General features: G+C 50.7%; 1 protein-coding gene across 1 annotated transcript in view; it reads right to left on the reverse strand.

Moving 5' to 3' along the window:
* Positions 1–18,446, reverse strand: part of LOC123021054 — a 61,129-nt gene that overhangs the window by 14,899 nt on the left and 27,784 nt on the right. The window contains exons 9-11 of the mRNA XM_044425449.1: positions 9,421–10,304; positions 7,720–7,846; positions 4,000–5,060 (exon numbers count right to left, since the gene is read on the reverse strand). Of these exons, the coding sequence (XP_044281384.1) occupies positions 4,000–5,060; positions 7,720–7,846; positions 9,421–10,304 (2,072 nt within the window). The remainder of the gene's footprint in view (positions 1–3,999; positions 5,061–7,719; positions 7,847–9,420; positions 10,305–18,446) is intronic.

Below are 18,446 nucleotides of genomic sequence, written 5' to 3' on the forward strand. Positions count from 1 at the left end.
CAAGCGGAGAGGCGCGCCCGGGCACGCACCGCTCTCCTCCGGCCAAGCGGCGCGTCCACTCTGGGAATCGGAGCTCTGTCGGCTTAACCCTTCCCAGAGCGCCTCCCAGTCCAAGAACAGCAGGAGGAGGAGGACGACACTGAGGACTAGCCGGCTGCTGTTTGTCTCCCGATCTGGGGCTGCTTTTCCCGATGGGCCTTGGAGCCGCTGCGCCCCAGAGGGAGAAACGCAGCCCCTTTGCCGGAGCTGGACAGGCGCAGCGGGTCCTCAGCGTGGCGCCCGCGCAGCTCTCCGCTCCCAGTCCCAGTTAAAGAAAAGTTTTTCTTGTTTAACGTAACATCTTGACAAATATAAGCCCTCTTCCTCTCCTTTTGTGGTCGCTCGCCCGGATCTTTCTCTCCTGTCTGCGTCTCTGCCCTGCAGTTTTCCTCTCCCTTCTCCATCCCTGCCAGTCGTTTTTCCTTTTCTGGTCTCTACGCCGGGCTCTTTCGCTCCCCCTTACCCCGCTTTCTGCCTGGCTCCTTCCCTTTCCATCTTGTGGCACTTTGAACGCGAATAAACTTGTGCTTACTTTTCTATAGACCGTGTAACCCGCGTTCATCGGATCCTTGGAGTATAGTGAAGAGCCGTGCCTTTCCGTTTATTTATTTAAAACTTTTATATCCCGTCCAACACCAAGGATCCCAGGTTTAAAGAGATGGATTGTTTTAATACTGCGGCATTGCTCTGTTTTAGGAGACTTTTAGCAAGATTTCATCTGTTAATCCCTCTGGGTCTCATTTTAAAATGAAAAACAGGATGGACTTTTTCTGAAATACAAGAACGGGGAAGAATTGGGAAGAGTATCCGGGAAAGCTGCTCCGCATTTAATAGATGCATAAAGCACAATGCAAGAACAGCTGATTTTTCCCCCCAGTGACAGGGTGGGTAAGCCAAAACACAACTGGCAGAGCAACAAAATGAATATGTCCAGGGACTCAGGATGGGAGCTTTGCAATGATGGTAGGGAGGTTGCCAAATTTTTTCCTGGCAGGGCTGCTGCGCCTTCTGCAGAGGGAGGGCTCCAAAGCAGGGGCAAGAGGGCAGGAGCTGGGAGCAGAATTGTGTTGGATTTCTTGTGGGGTCATCTTTTCTTCCCAACATGGCCATGCTAATCCAAAGACAGCTGTGCTAGGTAGTTATTCCAGGTTGCCTTAAGAACTGTGCCTTACCCTTATTCTTTGATTGTAACCATGCTGTCCTACACAGGTCTACTCAGAAGTAAATCTTGCTCATCCCACTTTTAAGTAAACCACTCAGAGAGCTTCGGCTATGGGCGGTATAGAAATGAAATGAATAATAATAATAATAATAATAAATCCCACTGGGTCAGTCCCACTGCTCGGCTCCATGCCACAAACATTTTAATACAGCAGGGTTCCTGCAATTTATAATCAATATTTTTTTTTAAAGGAGAAAAGTAAAACGATCAGCCCAGGACAAAGAAAGGGGCAGAATCCTGAAGTTACAGGGTGAATCCTGAAGCCAAGAAACACCTAGTCATGTAGAACAGAAATTCAAGAGTTGGGAAATCAACCCCAAAGATCTCTTTGCTTGCTCTAATCCTCCACACCAGCTATCTACCATGTTTATGTAACGATCCTAATTATTCCACACCCATTAGCCATGGTGGATGGGGCTTCTGGGGGGTGGGGGAAGGCTATACAAGCCTTGAGAAACCACTGTGGGGGGGGGGCGGAGTGGGAAAAAAGCAGGGGTGTGAGGGACCTGGTTTCTGGGAACGGGGAGAAGAGACACTTGTGCCTGACTCTTCCCATATTATTGTAGGGATGGCAGAATTCCCCAGTGAGTTTCCGGCCTTCCATGGTAGAATCATGGCAGGGAGGGCCTATCCCAGCGGCAGCAAATCCAGCCCTCCGGGGGCCAAACCTGCCCCTCCTTGGTTCTCGGGAAGGCTGTGCCCCCTTTCTGACCCCCTTTTCCCCAGTCATTTGGTGGCATCTCAATTCACCTGCTTCTCCTCCTAAGTTTTAGGTCTCGGCAGGTAAACAGCTTTAAGCAAAAGCACGCAGGTCCTTTTGACCTTTCTCGTCTTCCATTCCTGTCCTACCTTTGCTGTTCGTTCTAGTGTTGTAAACCACCCAGAGCGCTTTGGCTATGCAATGATATAAAAATGAGAATGCCTTCTCTGATCCTGAAAAGTTCGTGTTTTTGTCATCAAGCATTGTGTCTTGCCGAGTCTCTTTTTGCTCTTGCCGCTAAAAAGTTAAGAACTAGGACACTCTCCTGAATCACACCCGGTCTGTCTTTTAGTATTATGTTTTAATATGTTTATTGTTTTGTTAATTCAGTGTTTTACCTTGTTAATTTGTGATGGCCTATGGCTTATGTTCTATTGTATTTCAATGTATTTTATTGTGTTGTAAGCCGCCCCGAGGCTTCGGCAAGGGGCAGCATAGAAATGTAGTAGTAGTAGTAGTAGTAGTAATAATAATAATAATAATAATAATAATAATAATAATAATAATAATAAATGCAATAAACTGATTGGCTAACTGATATAAAAAATGAAATCATTAACGAATTTGTAATATAATTCTTGCTTGTTTATAATAATGTAGACTATAGCATTATAATCATATTATATTATAGATGGATAGTTATTTCTTGCAAAGAACCCAAGGCAGCTTATATCAATATTCCTCCTCTCTACTTTTATCTTCACTACAACCATACAAGGTAGGTTAAGCAGAGCCTGTGACAGGCCCGAATAACTGGGTAAATTTTGTAGCCAAGTGGAGACTAGAATTCTCATCACAGCACCACGCAGAAATTTCCCTCAGAGCTTCTCTAAAAGGGAACTTGACCCATGGGCTGGAAGAAGTCCAGCCCCCTGAGATACGTTACCATAAAGGTTCTCCTGCTAAATTTGTCAAAAAGCATTTCAGAGATGCAAGCTTCCTGCACTGACCAGGATCCCAGTGTGATGACTGCCAAGTTCCTTTCCGACCCTTAGATTCCATCATTCCTTATAGCTCCGATAACTGGAAATGATACCCAGTCAGTCCCAGGAGCAGAATTTCCCAGTATCCTCAGCATCTCGGTTCCACCATTAATGAACGCAGCAGGCACAGGAAATCCTCACACAGACAAGATCCTGATTAGGCACTTCTCATTTTTAATTCATTTCTATGATATACAGTGTCTTCTTATTTAAGGATTAGGAGAGCAAACGGGCTGGTGCCAGCCCCTAGAGCCAGAAATTAAGAGAGAAATTCCACTCCACACAAGCAGGATGGCACAAGGACACAATGAAAGGTAGAACTGAACAAAGAAAAAAACCCTAATGCCTTTTTCCTCCCCTTCCTGTCGAAATATACTACCTACTACGAGCCAATGCACATGCATAAAGCCGAAGGACTCGCTTGCCCCCGGTTAAAGGAGTCTTCATTCACCAAAGTGCATAGCTTCAGGACGTGGACCCCCAAATGGCTGGCGTCGCAGATGGACCCCACAACCCCGCCAGCCCTTTGGTCGCCAAGCCGAGAGTTGCTGATGGGGGTGCGACGCGGAACCTCTTGTCTCACGGAAACGGGGCAGCGGCGTGTGGGGACTTCGGAGGCCGAATCTGCAGGGTCCAATCACAGGTGGAAGAAAGAACGTTTTTCTGCCGCTGCCGCCGCCCTGCTCAGAGCTGGGAGCATGATGCGGCGTGATCAGCGCGCTCGTGTGCACAAGCGCATGCCCCCAGAGGCCTCCTGTGGCGTGACAAGCTCACACTGCAGCTGGTTACCCTGAGGTGTGGAACATGCGGCCTGCAGAGGTCGGTGGACTACACGTGCCATCATACCCAAGCACTACATCTCCCATCATCTACTGGCCCTCCAGGCTGAAAGGAGCTACAATGCCAGATTATTTGTAAGGCCACATGTTCCACACTCTTTGAGTAAACGGCTCGCCTGTGGCCAACCTCCCCCCCCCCCGTCAAGGATTTTGGGAATGCTCCAGGACATCCGTGGATGATGGTGGTGGTGGTGGTGGCTGCTGCTGCTCCTCCAGTCGGAGCAAGTTTAGCGCTTCCCTGGCGTGGATCTTTTGATGCTTAACCAGGACCGTGCGGTGGGTGAACCTCTTCCCGCAGGTGGCGCACTGGTGCGGCCGCTCCCCCGTGTGGACCTTCTGGTGCCGGATGTGGACGGCCCGGTCGGAGAAGCATTTCCCGCAGGTGGCGCACTTGAAGGGCTTCTCGCCCGTGTGCGTCCTCTGGTGCACCATGAGGATCTGCCACTGGCTGAAGCTCTTGCCGCACTCGGAGCAGGTGTACGGCCGCTCGCCCGTGTGCACCCGGTGGTGCTTGACCAGCTGGGAGGACGTGTTGAAGGACTTCTCGCAGTCGGGGCACTTGAAGGGCTTCTCGCCCGTGTGGGAGCCCTCGTGCTTCTTGAGGCTGGAGCTGCGGCTGAAGCCCTCCCCGCACTGGGCGCACTTGAAGGGCTTCTCCCGCACGTGGACCTTCTGGTGGTTGAGCAGCTGCGACTTCTGGGTGAAGTTCTTGTCGCACTCGGAGCAGCGGAAGAGCTCCTTCTCCACGTGGACCCGGTAGTGCCGGGTGAGGACCGAGCTGACGGTGAAGCTCTTCCCGCACTTGTCGCAGGTGTAGGGCCGCTCCCCCGTGTGCGTCCTCTCGTGCGCCACCAGCGTGGACTTGAAGCTGAAGCACTTCCCGCAGCTCTGGCACATGAAGGGCTTCTCCCCCGTGTGGGTCCTCTGATGGGCGGCCAGCACCGTGCTGCGGCTGAAGGTCTTCCCGCACACGCCGCAGGTCTTCTTGCCCCGGCTCCTACGCCTCCTCTTGACGACGACAGCCTGGCTCGTTTCCTCGCCCTCCCCGGCCGGAGGAAGGTGGCCGGCCACCCTTTGCTCCGGGCAGTCCTCCCTCCCCGAGCCGTCCTCGCAACTCGCCGAGGGCTCTCCGTCCTCTCGGGGCCAGCGGAGCCTTCCCCAGGAGCCTTCTGTCAGCGGAGGGTCCCCTTGCCTGGTTTCCAGCATCCACTCATCCCCTGTTGGGGGAAAAAAGACAGTCAAGGGGCCAAAAAGCCACAGGAAAGCTGTAAGGACAGCCCTGCTCCATCAGGGGAAAGTCCCTTCAGAAACGGCTGAAATCCTCTCAGGGTGCCGAAAGTCAGCCCGATGGGGGGCTTGTCCAAGGGACCCTCGTCCGGTCCACCAGGGCTTGAGTGGCCCAAGCCCTTTTCCCCCCACACACTTATCCTTGGTTGCGCCCCAGCTTTTCTCCTCCCCCACTCCGAAACCTTGAAATACCCCTTTTACTATAGGGCATGAACCCACCTCTCTAACCAGTCAGTCCTAGAGGAGATCAACCCTGACTGCTCCTAAGAAGGCCAGCAAACAAAGATGAAACTCAAATACTTTGGCCACCTAATGAGAAGGAAGGACTCCCTGGAGAAGAGCCTGCTGCTGGGGAAAATGGCTGGCAACAGGAGAAGGGGGCGGCAGAGGATGGGGTGTCTGGATGGGGTCGCTGGGGCAGTGGGGGTGGGCTTGGGTGGACTCTGGGGGATGGTGGAGGACAGGAAGGCCTGGAGGAATGTTGTCCATGGGGTCATGATGGGTCAGGCACAACTTTGCAACTCAACAACAACAAATGAACCCATCCAGGTTAGACAGGAAAAAGCCCCACAACTGCGTATTCTCCAGCTAGACATAGAAACATGGAAAAAAGTGAGTCAGAAGGAGTCTCCTGGGCCATCTAGTCTGACCTCAGGCTCCAGCCGGCTCCGCTCATGTAACCCCCAACGTGTGGTTGTCCAATCTTTTCTTGCACCGATGGCCCCCCCCCCCCCACACCTCCCTTGGGAGCCCATTCCATCTCCTAGGGGTCCTAACCATCAGGAAGTACTTCCTGACATCCACCCTGAAGCCCGGTTCCTTGAGCTTTGCCCCACTGGGATGTGTCCTGCCCTCCACCATGGGGAGAACAGGTCACGGCCCTCCTCCACACGACATCCCCTCACATACCTACAGGTTGCTAAAAGATCCCCTCTGAGTCTCCCCTTCTCCAGGCTGAAAAGACCCAGTTCCCTCAATCCCTCCGGCTACCAGTCTTGTGACCCTGCGCAGAACCGAGTCTGACCTAGCTAAGTCTCTCCTATAATGTGGAGCCCAGAACCGGATGCAGGACTCCAGTTGTGGGCGCACCAGAGTTGTGCAGAGCGGTATCAACACCTCCCTAGATCTGGAAGCCACACTTCTGGCTATGCATCCCAGGGTCGCTTCCGTTTCCTTAACGGCTGCTCCACACTGCCGGCTCACACTCAGCCTGCAGTCAACAAGCACCCCAAGGTCTGTTTCACAAGTGCAGACAGAAAGAAGGTCCTACAGCTCCCAGCATCCCCCAGCCAGCCATGAATGGGAGGATGCTAGGAATTACAGGACATTTGTCTGTGTCAAAATGTACTGGATTGCACCCTGAGATGAATTCATGTGGGTTATTTTTGCTGTTGCGGCTTGCCCTGCCCACCATGGGACTAGGATCCCTGTAACCCAAGCACCCATTTCCTACACTAGAAGCCCCTCAGCTGGTCTACAAACTCTGACCGGCCATGGCCAGGCCGGGTTCTTGGCCAGCATCTCTGGGTGCAACCAAATGAGGCTGCCATCCTACTTCAAGTAAGTCACAACCCTCTTGGGTTTTCCCACCGCTGCTTTGTCTTTCTTTGGACAACGGGCAACCCGTGCGGCGAGAGAAGACAGGAGAACCGCGCCAGGTTGATTCATTGGCAGTGTCACGATAGTCCCGTCTGCTCGCCTTCCAAGCTCTGTCTTTTGACTGCAGGCTACCAGAGGCCTGGGAGCAGGCGGGGAGAGAATCCCCCTTATTACATCCAAGCACCATCCTTTACTGCTCAGGTCAAGTGCTAAGAGGAGCATTTCTGGCTTCGCCTAGTTGCAAGGTTGATCTCGGAAGCACCAAAAAGCAAAGCTCTTTTAAATGCAGAACTGGGGAGTGCTTTTTGGGGGGGGGGCACCGGGCAGAATTTATTCCAGATGAGCACAGCGGGGGCAAGTCCACCCCACTAATGGTATATGAACATATGATGCTACTGCCAACACACCCACACAAATATTCATGCATCTGCACACACGGCCATGCGCTTCCCCAATGCATGAGGATTCATAAGCCAGACATAACTTGGTTTAAAGCTGGCTTATGAATCCTGGCTTGTTTGGGCACAAAGAGCTATCAAGAGTCATTGGATAAAACGCCAAGCTATCCCAGCCACTCATACAAGTGGGAGGAGTAAAGCTTATTTATTAAATTTATAGCTCACTCTTTTTTCTTACAAAGAACTCAAAGCGGCTTACATCATTTGCCTCCTCCTGCTCACAGTCTTAGCCCCACAACAACAACCCTGTGAGGTAGGTTGGGCTGAGAGTCTGTGACTGGCCCAAAGTCACTCCGTTGGCTCCATGGCTGAGCGGGGACTAGAACCCAGATTGCCTGAGTCCCAGTCTGGTGCTCTTAACCACTACACCACACTCTCTCCTTAAGAGCAAAAAAGCACAGATCAGAGCTGTGAGAGAGTTGCTTACCAAGTCCAGCTGCCTGGCTTAGCCTGTTCGATGTGACCAAAGACAAAGCCACACCCATAAAAACCAGGAGAGATCCCCAAAACGAAGTGCACAGGGAACCCTTACCCTCCGATTCGATATCACCATCACATTCCTGTTTAACCTCAGAGCAAAGCTCTTTCTCTTCCACAACCGACGGAGGCTGCTCGGCTGTGGGGAAACTCAAGGCCACTTCTGGGAGCAGTCCTGGCCCCTGAAAAACAACAAGGTTTGGCTGTGAATGCCCGCTAGTCCTCATGAACATACACTACCTCCAGGGATCAGAGGACATGTAAGCATGTACACCAGTTACCAGGGAAAGGGGGTGAGTGGGTGGCCACCCTGGGAAGAGAAGGACTGGTCCTCAGTGTGACCCCACATGCTGCTGCTTCCTTAAATCTTCCATGTAGCCTGAAGTGCCTGATCCTGCCTAATCTTGGAAGCTAAGCAGGGTCAGGCCTGGGCAGAAGTGGGATGGGTGACCTGAGTGTATGGTTCTATGATTATTGCTGTCAACTGCCTAGAGAGCTTTGGCTATGGGCAGTATAAAAATGTAATAATAATAATAATAATAATCTTCTCCTGCCTTATCACCATTTAAATTATCTCCTGGCTGCTTGATTTCTCCTCCTTCCCTAACACTAGAACCTGGGGTCAGTCTGGGAAGCTAATGGGTAGGGGTGTATTTTATTTATCTATTTAATTGAGTAATATATGCATTTATATGCTGCCCTTATATTTATACAGAAAAATTTCTTATCTCATATTTCTATCCCACCTTTCAATGAACTTCAGGTGGCGTGCCTCAAGCTCCTCCCTCTCACCATCTCATGCTCATAACAACAGCCCTGCGAGGTAGGCCGGGTTCACAGCCTGTGCCTGACCCAATGTTGGTCAAATAAAAGGATGGGGCAGAACTAAGTTACAGGATTCCCTTCCATGAGATGGAGTGACGGCCACCTATTGGGATGAACTCGACAGGACTCATTCCCTATCAGTCGCTACTAGTCCTTACTGACTATGTTCTATCAGAGGCACAATGCCCATGTGCACTGGGGATCATGGGTGGGAGGGTGCTGTTCTCTTCCCACCTACTTGTGGGCTTCCCATGGGCAGCTTGTTGGCCACTGTATGAATAAACTGCTGGACTAGATGCATGCTTGGTTGGACCCAGTATGGCTCCTCTCATGTATTTACATAAGGAAAAGCTGCTAGTCCTCATGGCTATAGACTACCTCTTCTATCAGAGGCAGTACGGAGCTGTGCACCAGTTGCTGGGGAACATGGGCAAGCGGGTGCCGTTGTCCTCCTGTCCTGCTTGTGGCTTTTTCACGGGCAGCAGGTTGGCCGCTGTAGGAACCAAATGCTGGACTGGACGGCTCCTCGGCCTGATCCAGCTTTCGAAAAGCCTTTTTCCCAGCCCTGCTCCTGGAGACGGCAGGAACGGAACGAGGATTTGTGTGTGAGCTGCTCCACTGAGTTCCTGACTAAGAAATGTGAATGGGAGATCCCACTGTTCAGGCTGAGGACTTCTAGAGCAGCTAGCAATCAGCATGCAGGAGCAGCACTTAACAACCACATCGATAAATGAAAAGCTAAAACACAATCACGGACTCTTCGCCCGGAGGAACGTCCATCGGATGCCGTCATCCATCCAGGCTCCTTGCAAGTGAAAAAACAGGCTGCAAAGGAGAAACAAGGCCAACTAGGGAAGAGCGAATTAAAAGGAACGCTTTCCAAATGTTACTTTCCCCCCACCCCCGGTTGGGCTCAGGAAATCTCCCTCACCTCTGTCCCTTGCTGTCTGGGGAGGAAGTCCTCTGCCAGGGCCACCGCCTGGTCGCAGGTCCGAGGGCAGCCGGTCTTCACCCAGCTCTGGATCTCTGCTGGAAGGATGGCCAGGAACTGCTCCAGGATGACCAGCTCCAGGATCTGCTCCTTGGTGTGCCGCTCGGGCTTCAGCCACCGGTGGCAGAGGTACCAGAGGCGGCTGCAGGCCTCGCGGGGCCCCTCGGCCTCCTGGTAGCGGAACTGCCGGAAGAGCGTCCGCTGCACGTCCACGGCGGCCGAGTCCTCCCGCAGGATCTCCTCCACCCCGGGGGCCTCCGCCCTCCTGCAGCTGCCCGTGCTCTCCACGCTGAGGTCGGGCAGGCCCTTGAACCTCCGGTACGCTTGGGCCGCCCCCTCCAACGAGGCCAGGCACGCCTTGGCATTCTCCCAGGGCTCCGATTCCAGCTGCTCCAGCTTCCCCCATCCAGAGTTTCGGGACTGCGCCGCCTTCAAAGCGGCACGTGGATCCAGGTATTTCAACCGCCTGTCCCCGGGTTCACTTGTCCAGTGCTCAGGGCCTTCCTTTTTCCTGAACTCCTGGTGATTCCCGGCCTCGGATTCTGGGAATGCTCCCCTTGCTGCCCCCCCCCCAGGGCCACTCCGGGTTCCAGGCCCATTTGGCCTTCCTCCTTCAGCCGTCCTCCTTCTTGCAGGTTTGGTTCCAACATTGCCCGGTCCTGAAAATCTGTGTTTGGACTCTTCCCCTTCTCTGGCACCATTTTGTGCTTCATGACAGCCCTCTCTCAGTCCCCAGAGATGCTCTCGCTTGGACTGAACTTGGAAAGGGCACACGGCACACACGGAGGCCAACACAAATCCTCGGGCTGAATTATCTGCCCATTCTCAGGGTAGTCCAACAAGATTGGCGGGATGCTTTTGGGACACTGGAGAACCCCGGAACCAAGTTCATTCACAAGAGGAGTTGGCGGTGAGAAGGGCTTTTCCTGAGAGACAGACACACAAAGAAAGAAAATTCCAAAATTCCAATCTGCCAAGACCAAAAATGAAAATTCAGCTTCCGCTAGGGGCCAGGGATGGGGACAACAGGAAAAACGGGGTGGGGAGACCCTCATTTTCCTCCAACAAAAATGACCTAAGAAAAGCAAGGATCTTCCCCAAGTTTTTCAGCCGCCCGAACACCCATTCATTTTGGTGGGTCTTCACATCTCTATGAAGGCATTGCTCTTCCAAGGGAGCCACCAGACAATTCTGATAGCTTGAAAGCCCATTTGAGGAGCTGTATGCACAGCATTTGGACACACCACTTCCACACTCGAACTATTTGGACCGCTGGGCCCCTTTGGAAATTCGAGGAGCTGCTTTGGGTACCACGACCTAATCAGCGGAGTACCTCTCTGGCACCCGTGTGTTACATCTATACATCTTGGGCTGGTCTTATTCAGCAAAAAATTTTGTTTTATGTCTATTGGCCATGGCAATGTCTCTCTAATAAAGGATAGTTTAATTTAGCTAATTGCTAGAGGTGCAATGCAGATAATGCTTTTTTTAAATGTATGGTCTGGCAAAACCCAGCAGTAGCTTCTTTTCACGGGGAGCTTATGATTCAGATAAATTTTGAACCAGAACAGCCTTTAACATTCTCTGATGTACACATTCTTTTAAATGAGTTTTTTTCCCCCTATGAAATTAGCAAATGGAAGGGAAACAGATTCTTAGCTAAAAGGCTGATGTTATGTTTGGGAAAGTCAAAGGTAGAAGAAACGGAAGACCAAATGAGTGATGTGTTGACTCCATAAAGGAAGCCACAATATCGAATTTAGAAGAGCCGAGCAGAGCTGTCAGGGATAAGACTTTTAGAGGGTTTTTGTTCATGGAAGCATTGTAAGTTGGGGACAACTTGGTGGCCCATCATGATGCTGTGGCTGATACTTTGGCGAGCCTGGATCATTGGGTCCAGCATGACCTTATGCAGACCCTTTTAAAAAATAAATAAATCCAGAAGCCATGTTTTGACCCTAGGCAGCCTCTGGTGGCCCACTGTGGTGGTGGCGGTGGGATGCCAGGAGTATATCGGAAGCGGCCCAATACAGAATCACACTCTGGGCCTATCGATTCCAATATTCTGCACTTGGACTGGCAACAGGAACGCGTGCTTTCAGGCCAGACTCTTTCCTCGCCCTCCCCCAGAGATGCCTGGAATTAAATCTGTGTCGTACCTGCATGCAAAGCAGGGCTCCACCAGTGAGCTTTTGTCCTTCACCTAAAATTTAAAAATAAGTTTCCAGCCCTCATGGTTCTGAATAAAGGGCTGAGGCAGAACCTTGCAATATCCTGAGCAGACAATCTGTAGTCCATCTTGGCCACTGTTGCTGACACTGGCTGGCAGCTGTTTTCCAGGGATTTCTACCCAACCTGAGAAAGCCAGGGATTGAACTGGGACTTGCATATACAATGCAAAGGCTTAGCCACCAGGGCCGGATCAGAATGACTTCTGGGCTGAGCCAGCAAATCTTTCCTTGCCTTCCTTCCTCCTAAAATTACAGGAAGAGACTTGATCTCATGCGAAGGCTGCATGCTGTGCTGGCACAAGTTCCTAAATTCATACTCTGCCATCTCCAGATTAGTTCTGGTGCTGTTGTTTTAAAGGGCCAGGCAACAGTGCTGGCAATTGATCACCACTTCACAGTCACCCTGGAGAGGAAGCAAATGGTATTCATGGAATGAAAATGCCTGAAGGGTATCTCAGAGGTCATCCAATCCAACCCCTCTGCTACAATAATTAGTCCTCTCACATTTCTTTCTCTCAGTCTCTCAAACATATCCCTGTGTGTCAATACATTGTTGTTATGTGGCATCAAATTGGCTCTGAGTTAAGAACCCAGTGAGTGAAACCCTTCCAAAATGCTCTGTCCTTCACAGCCTTGCTCAGCTCTTGTAAATTCAAGGATTTGGCTTCCTTTATGGAATCAATCCACCTCTTATCTAGCCTTATTAGATTTCTATCCCACCTTTTTTTTTAAAGAACTCAGAGCAGCTTAATTCTCCTCCTCTCATAATTCTCATAATTCTTCTGCTGCTCTCCATTTTATCCCAACAACAACCCTTGAGGTAGGCTGGACTGAGAGTCTGTGACTGGCCCAAAGTCTCCCAGTTGGCTCCATGGCTGAGCGGGGACTAGAACCCGGATCGTCTGAGTCCCAGTCCCATGCTCTTAACCACTGCACCCCCCTGGCACTTTTACTTTGCTGCCTTTGACTTTCCCTAGCAAGATTCCTCTCGAGAAAGTCTTGCCTTCTCATGATAAACTTGAAGAAAGATAGGTTAAGTTTTGTCAATTTTGCTTCTTGGAAAAGTTCTGCTTTGAGCTGATCAAGACTGCCCCGCCCCGCTGTGATGTACAAGCTATATACATAAATAAAGATATATGTAGATGAAGCATTCCTGTCCAGCATGTATTTAAACACCTCTAAGAGAGTCCAGCACCTTTGGAAGAAAGCCTTTTTCACTGCAAAGCAGATCTTACCACCAAGACGTCCCTCCTGACCATAGAATCGGATGCTGCTATAGAATTCTGGCTAATCTGATGTTCTGCTAATCTAACAGAACAGAATCTTCTGTTTCACCAGAATTGGCTCCTGTGTCACTTGGTCCTGGCCTGGCTGTGCGGAAAAGCATAGGGCAAAATTTGGGGTGGGGTCCCAGTGGTCTTTCAGAGGCCGCTGTCCCCTCAAATGAGGCCTGGCCTCACTGGGAACGGGTGGCAACCGAGTGTAACACAAAATCCAGAAGACCTCTAACATACCCCACTCCTGGATAGGACAAACCACACGTCTGCCCTGGAATAAGAGTTCTTCTGATGCACCTATTAAACATGTGCTGTTAATGTTATTACACTACATTTCCATGCACCCCCTAACCAAAGCTCTTTGGGCCATTCACAACATTCAGGTCACCCATCCAGATTTCAACCAGGCCTGACCCTGCTTAGCTTTCCAAGTTAGTCAGGATCAGGCACTGCAGGCGATATGAAAGCACTGCCCTGCCCACGAAGCTCCCTTCACCCGAGAGCACCGATTTACGACGGCTGGCGCTCCCAAGCTATTTTTCACGGCAGGGCATTTAAGCAGGGATGTGTGGAGCGCGGGCAGCCCTGCGCCAGCTGAGCAGGTGCTTTGCCCTCTGCCGGCCATTCCCCAGCCCGGATGCTCGGGGCTTCGGCCCCCAGGCCCTCTCAGGCTGGAGCGGACGGGCGCTCACATCTCCTCGCAGCGATGCTTTGAGCTGCAGAAAAACCCGGCGCACCGTCCCGCCCGCTCCCCAGGGCACGAGCGGCTCCCGGAATTTCTCTAACGCAAAACCGCGCAGATGGACACGCCTCTCCCCAACCGCAAAAAAAAGACTTCGCTTCCACCGCGCATCTTTTAGATGCGTCCCGTCACGCATCCGAAGACACCCGAAACGCCCGGGCGGCACCGGAGGGCTCAGGACCCCGAGCGGCGGCGGCGGCGGCCCGCCCCAGAGGCGCTTGCCACGAAGGTGCCCCGGACGCGTGCACGGCGCTGCGCGCCCCGGCGCAACCTCCCGGGCCGCGCAGCGCAAGGGCGCGCTTACCCGGGCATGTGCCGCAGCGCGGGCGGCCAGCGATCCCGAGGCCGAGTGCCTCCCTCGCCCACAAAAAGGAGGAAGAGGAAATGGTGACCTCTCCACACCAGCCCGGCCATGCGCACCCTCTCCCACCGGCTTCTCTGGGAAGCGCAGCTCTGTCAGCTTAACCCTTAAATATCCCTCTTGCTTCCTCCTCTTCCTCCTCTGCGGAGCACAAAGCGGGAGGGGGAAACCGAGCGGGCTCGGTCGCCGCAGCTGCGCGCTGTTCGAGCCATTTGTTGAGCCTGCTGCTCGCGGCGCGGCGCCTGCGCGCTGGAAAGTTTCCAGGCGGGGATTTGGCCGCCGAGGGGGTCCCTCGCCACGGGGCAGGTGTATTTTCTGGAAGAAGGTGAGAGCGGCGCGCAGCAACACGGTTCTGCCCCCGGTGCGCCTGGTGCCAATGACATCCCCGCCGGGTTGCCAACTTTCCGCACCTGCTGGGGCTCCTGCGCCTTTCGCAGAAATGAGCAAGACGGCAGACAGGTGCGCAAAGCAGGGGATGGAGCGTGTTTCCCACGCGCTCTCCTCGCACGGGAGCCCAGGTCCGTCGGGATGAAAGGTCTGGCGATTCAGGACTGAGCATCTTCTGCATCCTGACTGCAAACGCAGAATGCCAGGAGATGTGGCTGAATGGGGATGGGATACGACTGTCCATTCCTGTACCTGTCCGTTCTCGTGACGGCCCCTGAATACCAGTTGTGGACAGGGTGGCCAGATGCAAAAGAGGACTGGGCACCTGCACGGGTAATCACGTGAAGGACCAGCTTCCCTAAACTCGGCACTAGCCAGACCTCACCTGGAGGGCTCTATGCAGTTCTGGGCACCTAAGTTTTAAAATGATGCAGAAAAGCTAGAGAGGGCACAGGGTCTTTTCCATCCAAGAAGGCCCCCAAGGCAAATCCAATAAGGTTTTCCTCTCCATTTTATTCTCACAACAACCCTATGAGGTAGGCTAAATGGAGAGACAGTGACTGGCTACAAGTCACCCAAAGAGCTTTGTGGCCTAATGGAAACTCGAACTCAGATCTCCCAACTCTGAGTCCAAAATTCTTAACTGCTATGCCACACTATTGGTACCTTTTTTCTTTCTTGCAAAGAAGTGCATATATAATTTACATAATTTACAATCATTGTTTACACAATTCTTCCCATCTCCATTTTATCATCGCAACAACCCCATATGGTAGGTTAGGCTAAGAGTGAGTTATTGGCCCAAAGTCTCTCCCATTGGGCTTTGTAGCCAAGTGGGGATTTGAACCCAGTTCTCCTACACCCCAGTTAAACACTGGAACCACTATGCTGCTGGCCATATTCCTGAAGCGTGTCCAAAAATGCTCTTGCATTGAGTCATATCACCGCATGCTTCTAGCAGCTTTCAGCTTCCCCATCATAACCAATTTTTATTCCGGCTTAATTGCCCATCTAGACCAAGTCATTCCAAAAGACTTTGCATTTCCACAGCAAAAAATACGCTGGAAAATCCACCCCTAGATATTTTGAAGATTGCCCAAGTTAAAAAGAGGGCTCCTTATCTATTTATTTAATCAATTTAGTGATAATTTATTATGTTCTATTGTATTTCAATGTATCTTATTGTGTTGTAAGCCGCCCCGAGGCTTCGGCAAGGGGCGGCATAGAAATGTTATAATAATATAATAATAATAATTTCTATACCACCCATTAACCAGGACAGGCTTGTCTGGGCAGTACAGAAATTAAATAATGTATGAGAGGCAGAAAGCGTGGCCCGGAGCTGCGGCTCCACAGGGAGAACATTCCATTGGGGAGCAAAACAGGGAGAAGTCTGCTCATGTTTGGTGCTCACATCCCAGCTCTGTGCAAGTTACTTTGTTTTCAGACCTTTTCTGAGCCACAGCCAATCGAGTCTCAACCCACAAGGGAGCCTGCAAACTTAGCACAACACACCACTGCGAATTCATGTACTCTTTCATCAAGTTTGTGAAGCTGAAGCATCCTGTGATCCTCACAAATCAACACCTGGCAGGGCTCACTTGTATACCCCTGACAAGGACCAGCTGGATGTTCAACAACTCGCAGACAAGATGCAGACTCACAAGACCTCTCCTAGCAGTAATTTATTTATTTATTTATGGCTTTATTTCCTGCCTTTTTCCTACGAAGGGCTCAAGGCAGCTTACATCATTGTCCTCCTCCATCTTATCCCCACAACAACAACCCTGTGAGGTAGGTTGGGCTGAGAGGCTGTGGCTGGCCCAAAGTCACCCAGTTGGCTGCATGGCTGAGCGGGGACTAGAACCCAGATCCTCTGAGTCCCAGTCCCAGGCTCTTCACCACCACACCACACTGGCTCATAATTAGCCTGATGCGTGTAGCAATGTCCATTTATTTTTATTTATTTATTTAGAATTTTTGTATCGAATGAGCCTTGGGACAGCTTACATACAATAAATAAACATAATACAAATAGTGCAATTAAAATCCAGATTCACCCTGGCTGCAAATTAAAACCTATAGATGATATTAAACATTGTTAAAATATTGTTTAAATGAAAAGGTCCTAGCCTGGCGCTGAAAAACAAATAACGACGGCGCCAGGCGGACCTCTCTTGGGATCATAATAAATAAATATTGGTCCATGTTCTTCCTGCTCTCAAGCACCTGACATTTATCACATGTGGCTCTTTCATTGAGTGAGTCTTTGAGACTGTCAGTAAAGATGTAGACTGGAATGATCTGAGATATATTTTTTATGTGGACTTTCAAAAGCTTATTGACAAAGTCCCTCATCAAAGACTCCTTAGTAAACTTAAGACACAACATAAGAAGAGAAGCTGTCTTATGGATCAGTAGCCGATTAGAGAACAGAAAACAAAGAGAAAGCATAAATTATAAATTCTTCTAATGGAGAAATATGGAGACCAATGCTTTTCAGATTATCCATATATGATCTGAAAATAGAAGCAAGCAGTGAAGTGACTAAAATGATGTCACCAAAATATGCAGGGTGGTTTAAAGCAAAAGGAGGTCCAAAGGGATCTCTCCTAGTTGGGAGAACAAAATTGCAAATAAAATTCAATGTCAACAAATATAAGTAATGCATATTGGGGCAAAAAAAAAAAATCCCTACTTCAAGTATAGGCTGATGGGATCTGACCATAAAAGGATCTTGGAGGACAGCTGAAGAAAATTTCAAGGGAGTGCACAGCTGCTGTGTGAAGGACACTCCCTCCATATTAGGCATAATTAGGAAACACACTGAAAATAAAACTGTCAGGATCCTGTTTCCTTTATACAAATCTAGGGTGTGACTGGACTTGGGAGAATGTATAGCATTCTAGCAACCACAATTAAAAGATATTGTAGAGGATCTGGGTTTGAGTCCCCGCTTGGCCATGGAGCCAACTGGGTGACTTTGGGCCAGTCACAGTCTCTCAGCCCAACGTACCTCACAGGGTTGTTGTTGTGGGGATAAGATGGAGGAGGAGAGATAATGTAAGCTGCCTTGAGCCCTTTGTAGGAAAAAGGCAGGATATAAATCGAAAAAAAATAATAATAAATAAAATAAAAATAGACCTGGGGAAAGGCAGCTAAATAAACAAAGGGCTGGGGGAAAGATAAGTTGTTAGAAATAACACAAGGAAGGTGTGACATGATCAAAGCATACAGAATTATGCACAGTGTGGAAAAAGTGGATTGGGGGACTTTTCCTCCTCTTCCCTAATCCTAGACTGTAACGGGCTCATCCTATGAAATTGAATGCTGAGAGATGCAGAAGGAAGGACTCCTTCACGCAGGGCAGAGTTAAAATAGGGAATTCGCCGCCACGGAAACAGTGCCGGTCACCACTTTGGATGGCCGAGCAATGGATTGGGCAAATTCATGGAGACTCAAGTGATCAGCGCCAGCTGGTCCTCATGGCCATACGCTACCTCCGGTACCAAAGGCAGTGTGCATATGTACAGCAGTTGCTGGGGAACATGGGAAGGAGGGTGCTGTTACACTCACCTCTCGCTCGGGGTTTGCTTGTAGGTAGCCGCTTGGCTACTGTGGGAACAAAACACAGGACTAGAGGGACCCTTGGTCTGATGGAGCAGGGCTCTTCCGATGCTCTTAAATAAGGACAAGCTACTAGTCCTCATGACCATATGATACCGCTATAGAAGAGGCAGGATGCTTATTTATACCAGTTGCTGGGGAATGTGGGTGAAAGGTGCTGTGGCACTGATATCCTGTTTATGGGCTTTCCGTGGCCAGCTGGTTGGTCCCTTCGTGAACAACATGCTGGACTTGATGGACCCTAGTCTGATTCGGCACGGAGGGGAGCAGTGGCCCCACAAGTCGCGAGAGCGCCACGTCGGGGAAAGCCGCGTCTCACCGCAGTGCCAGCCCGCGCAACG

Source organism: Varanus komodoensis, unplaced genomic scaffold (assembly GCF_004798865.1).
Source record: "Varanus komodoensis strain SLA01 unplaced genomic scaffold, ASM479886v1 scaffold154, whole genome shotgun sequence".
Classification (NCBI taxonomy): Eukaryota; Metazoa; Chordata; class Lepidosauria; order Squamata; family Varanidae; genus Varanus; species Varanus komodoensis.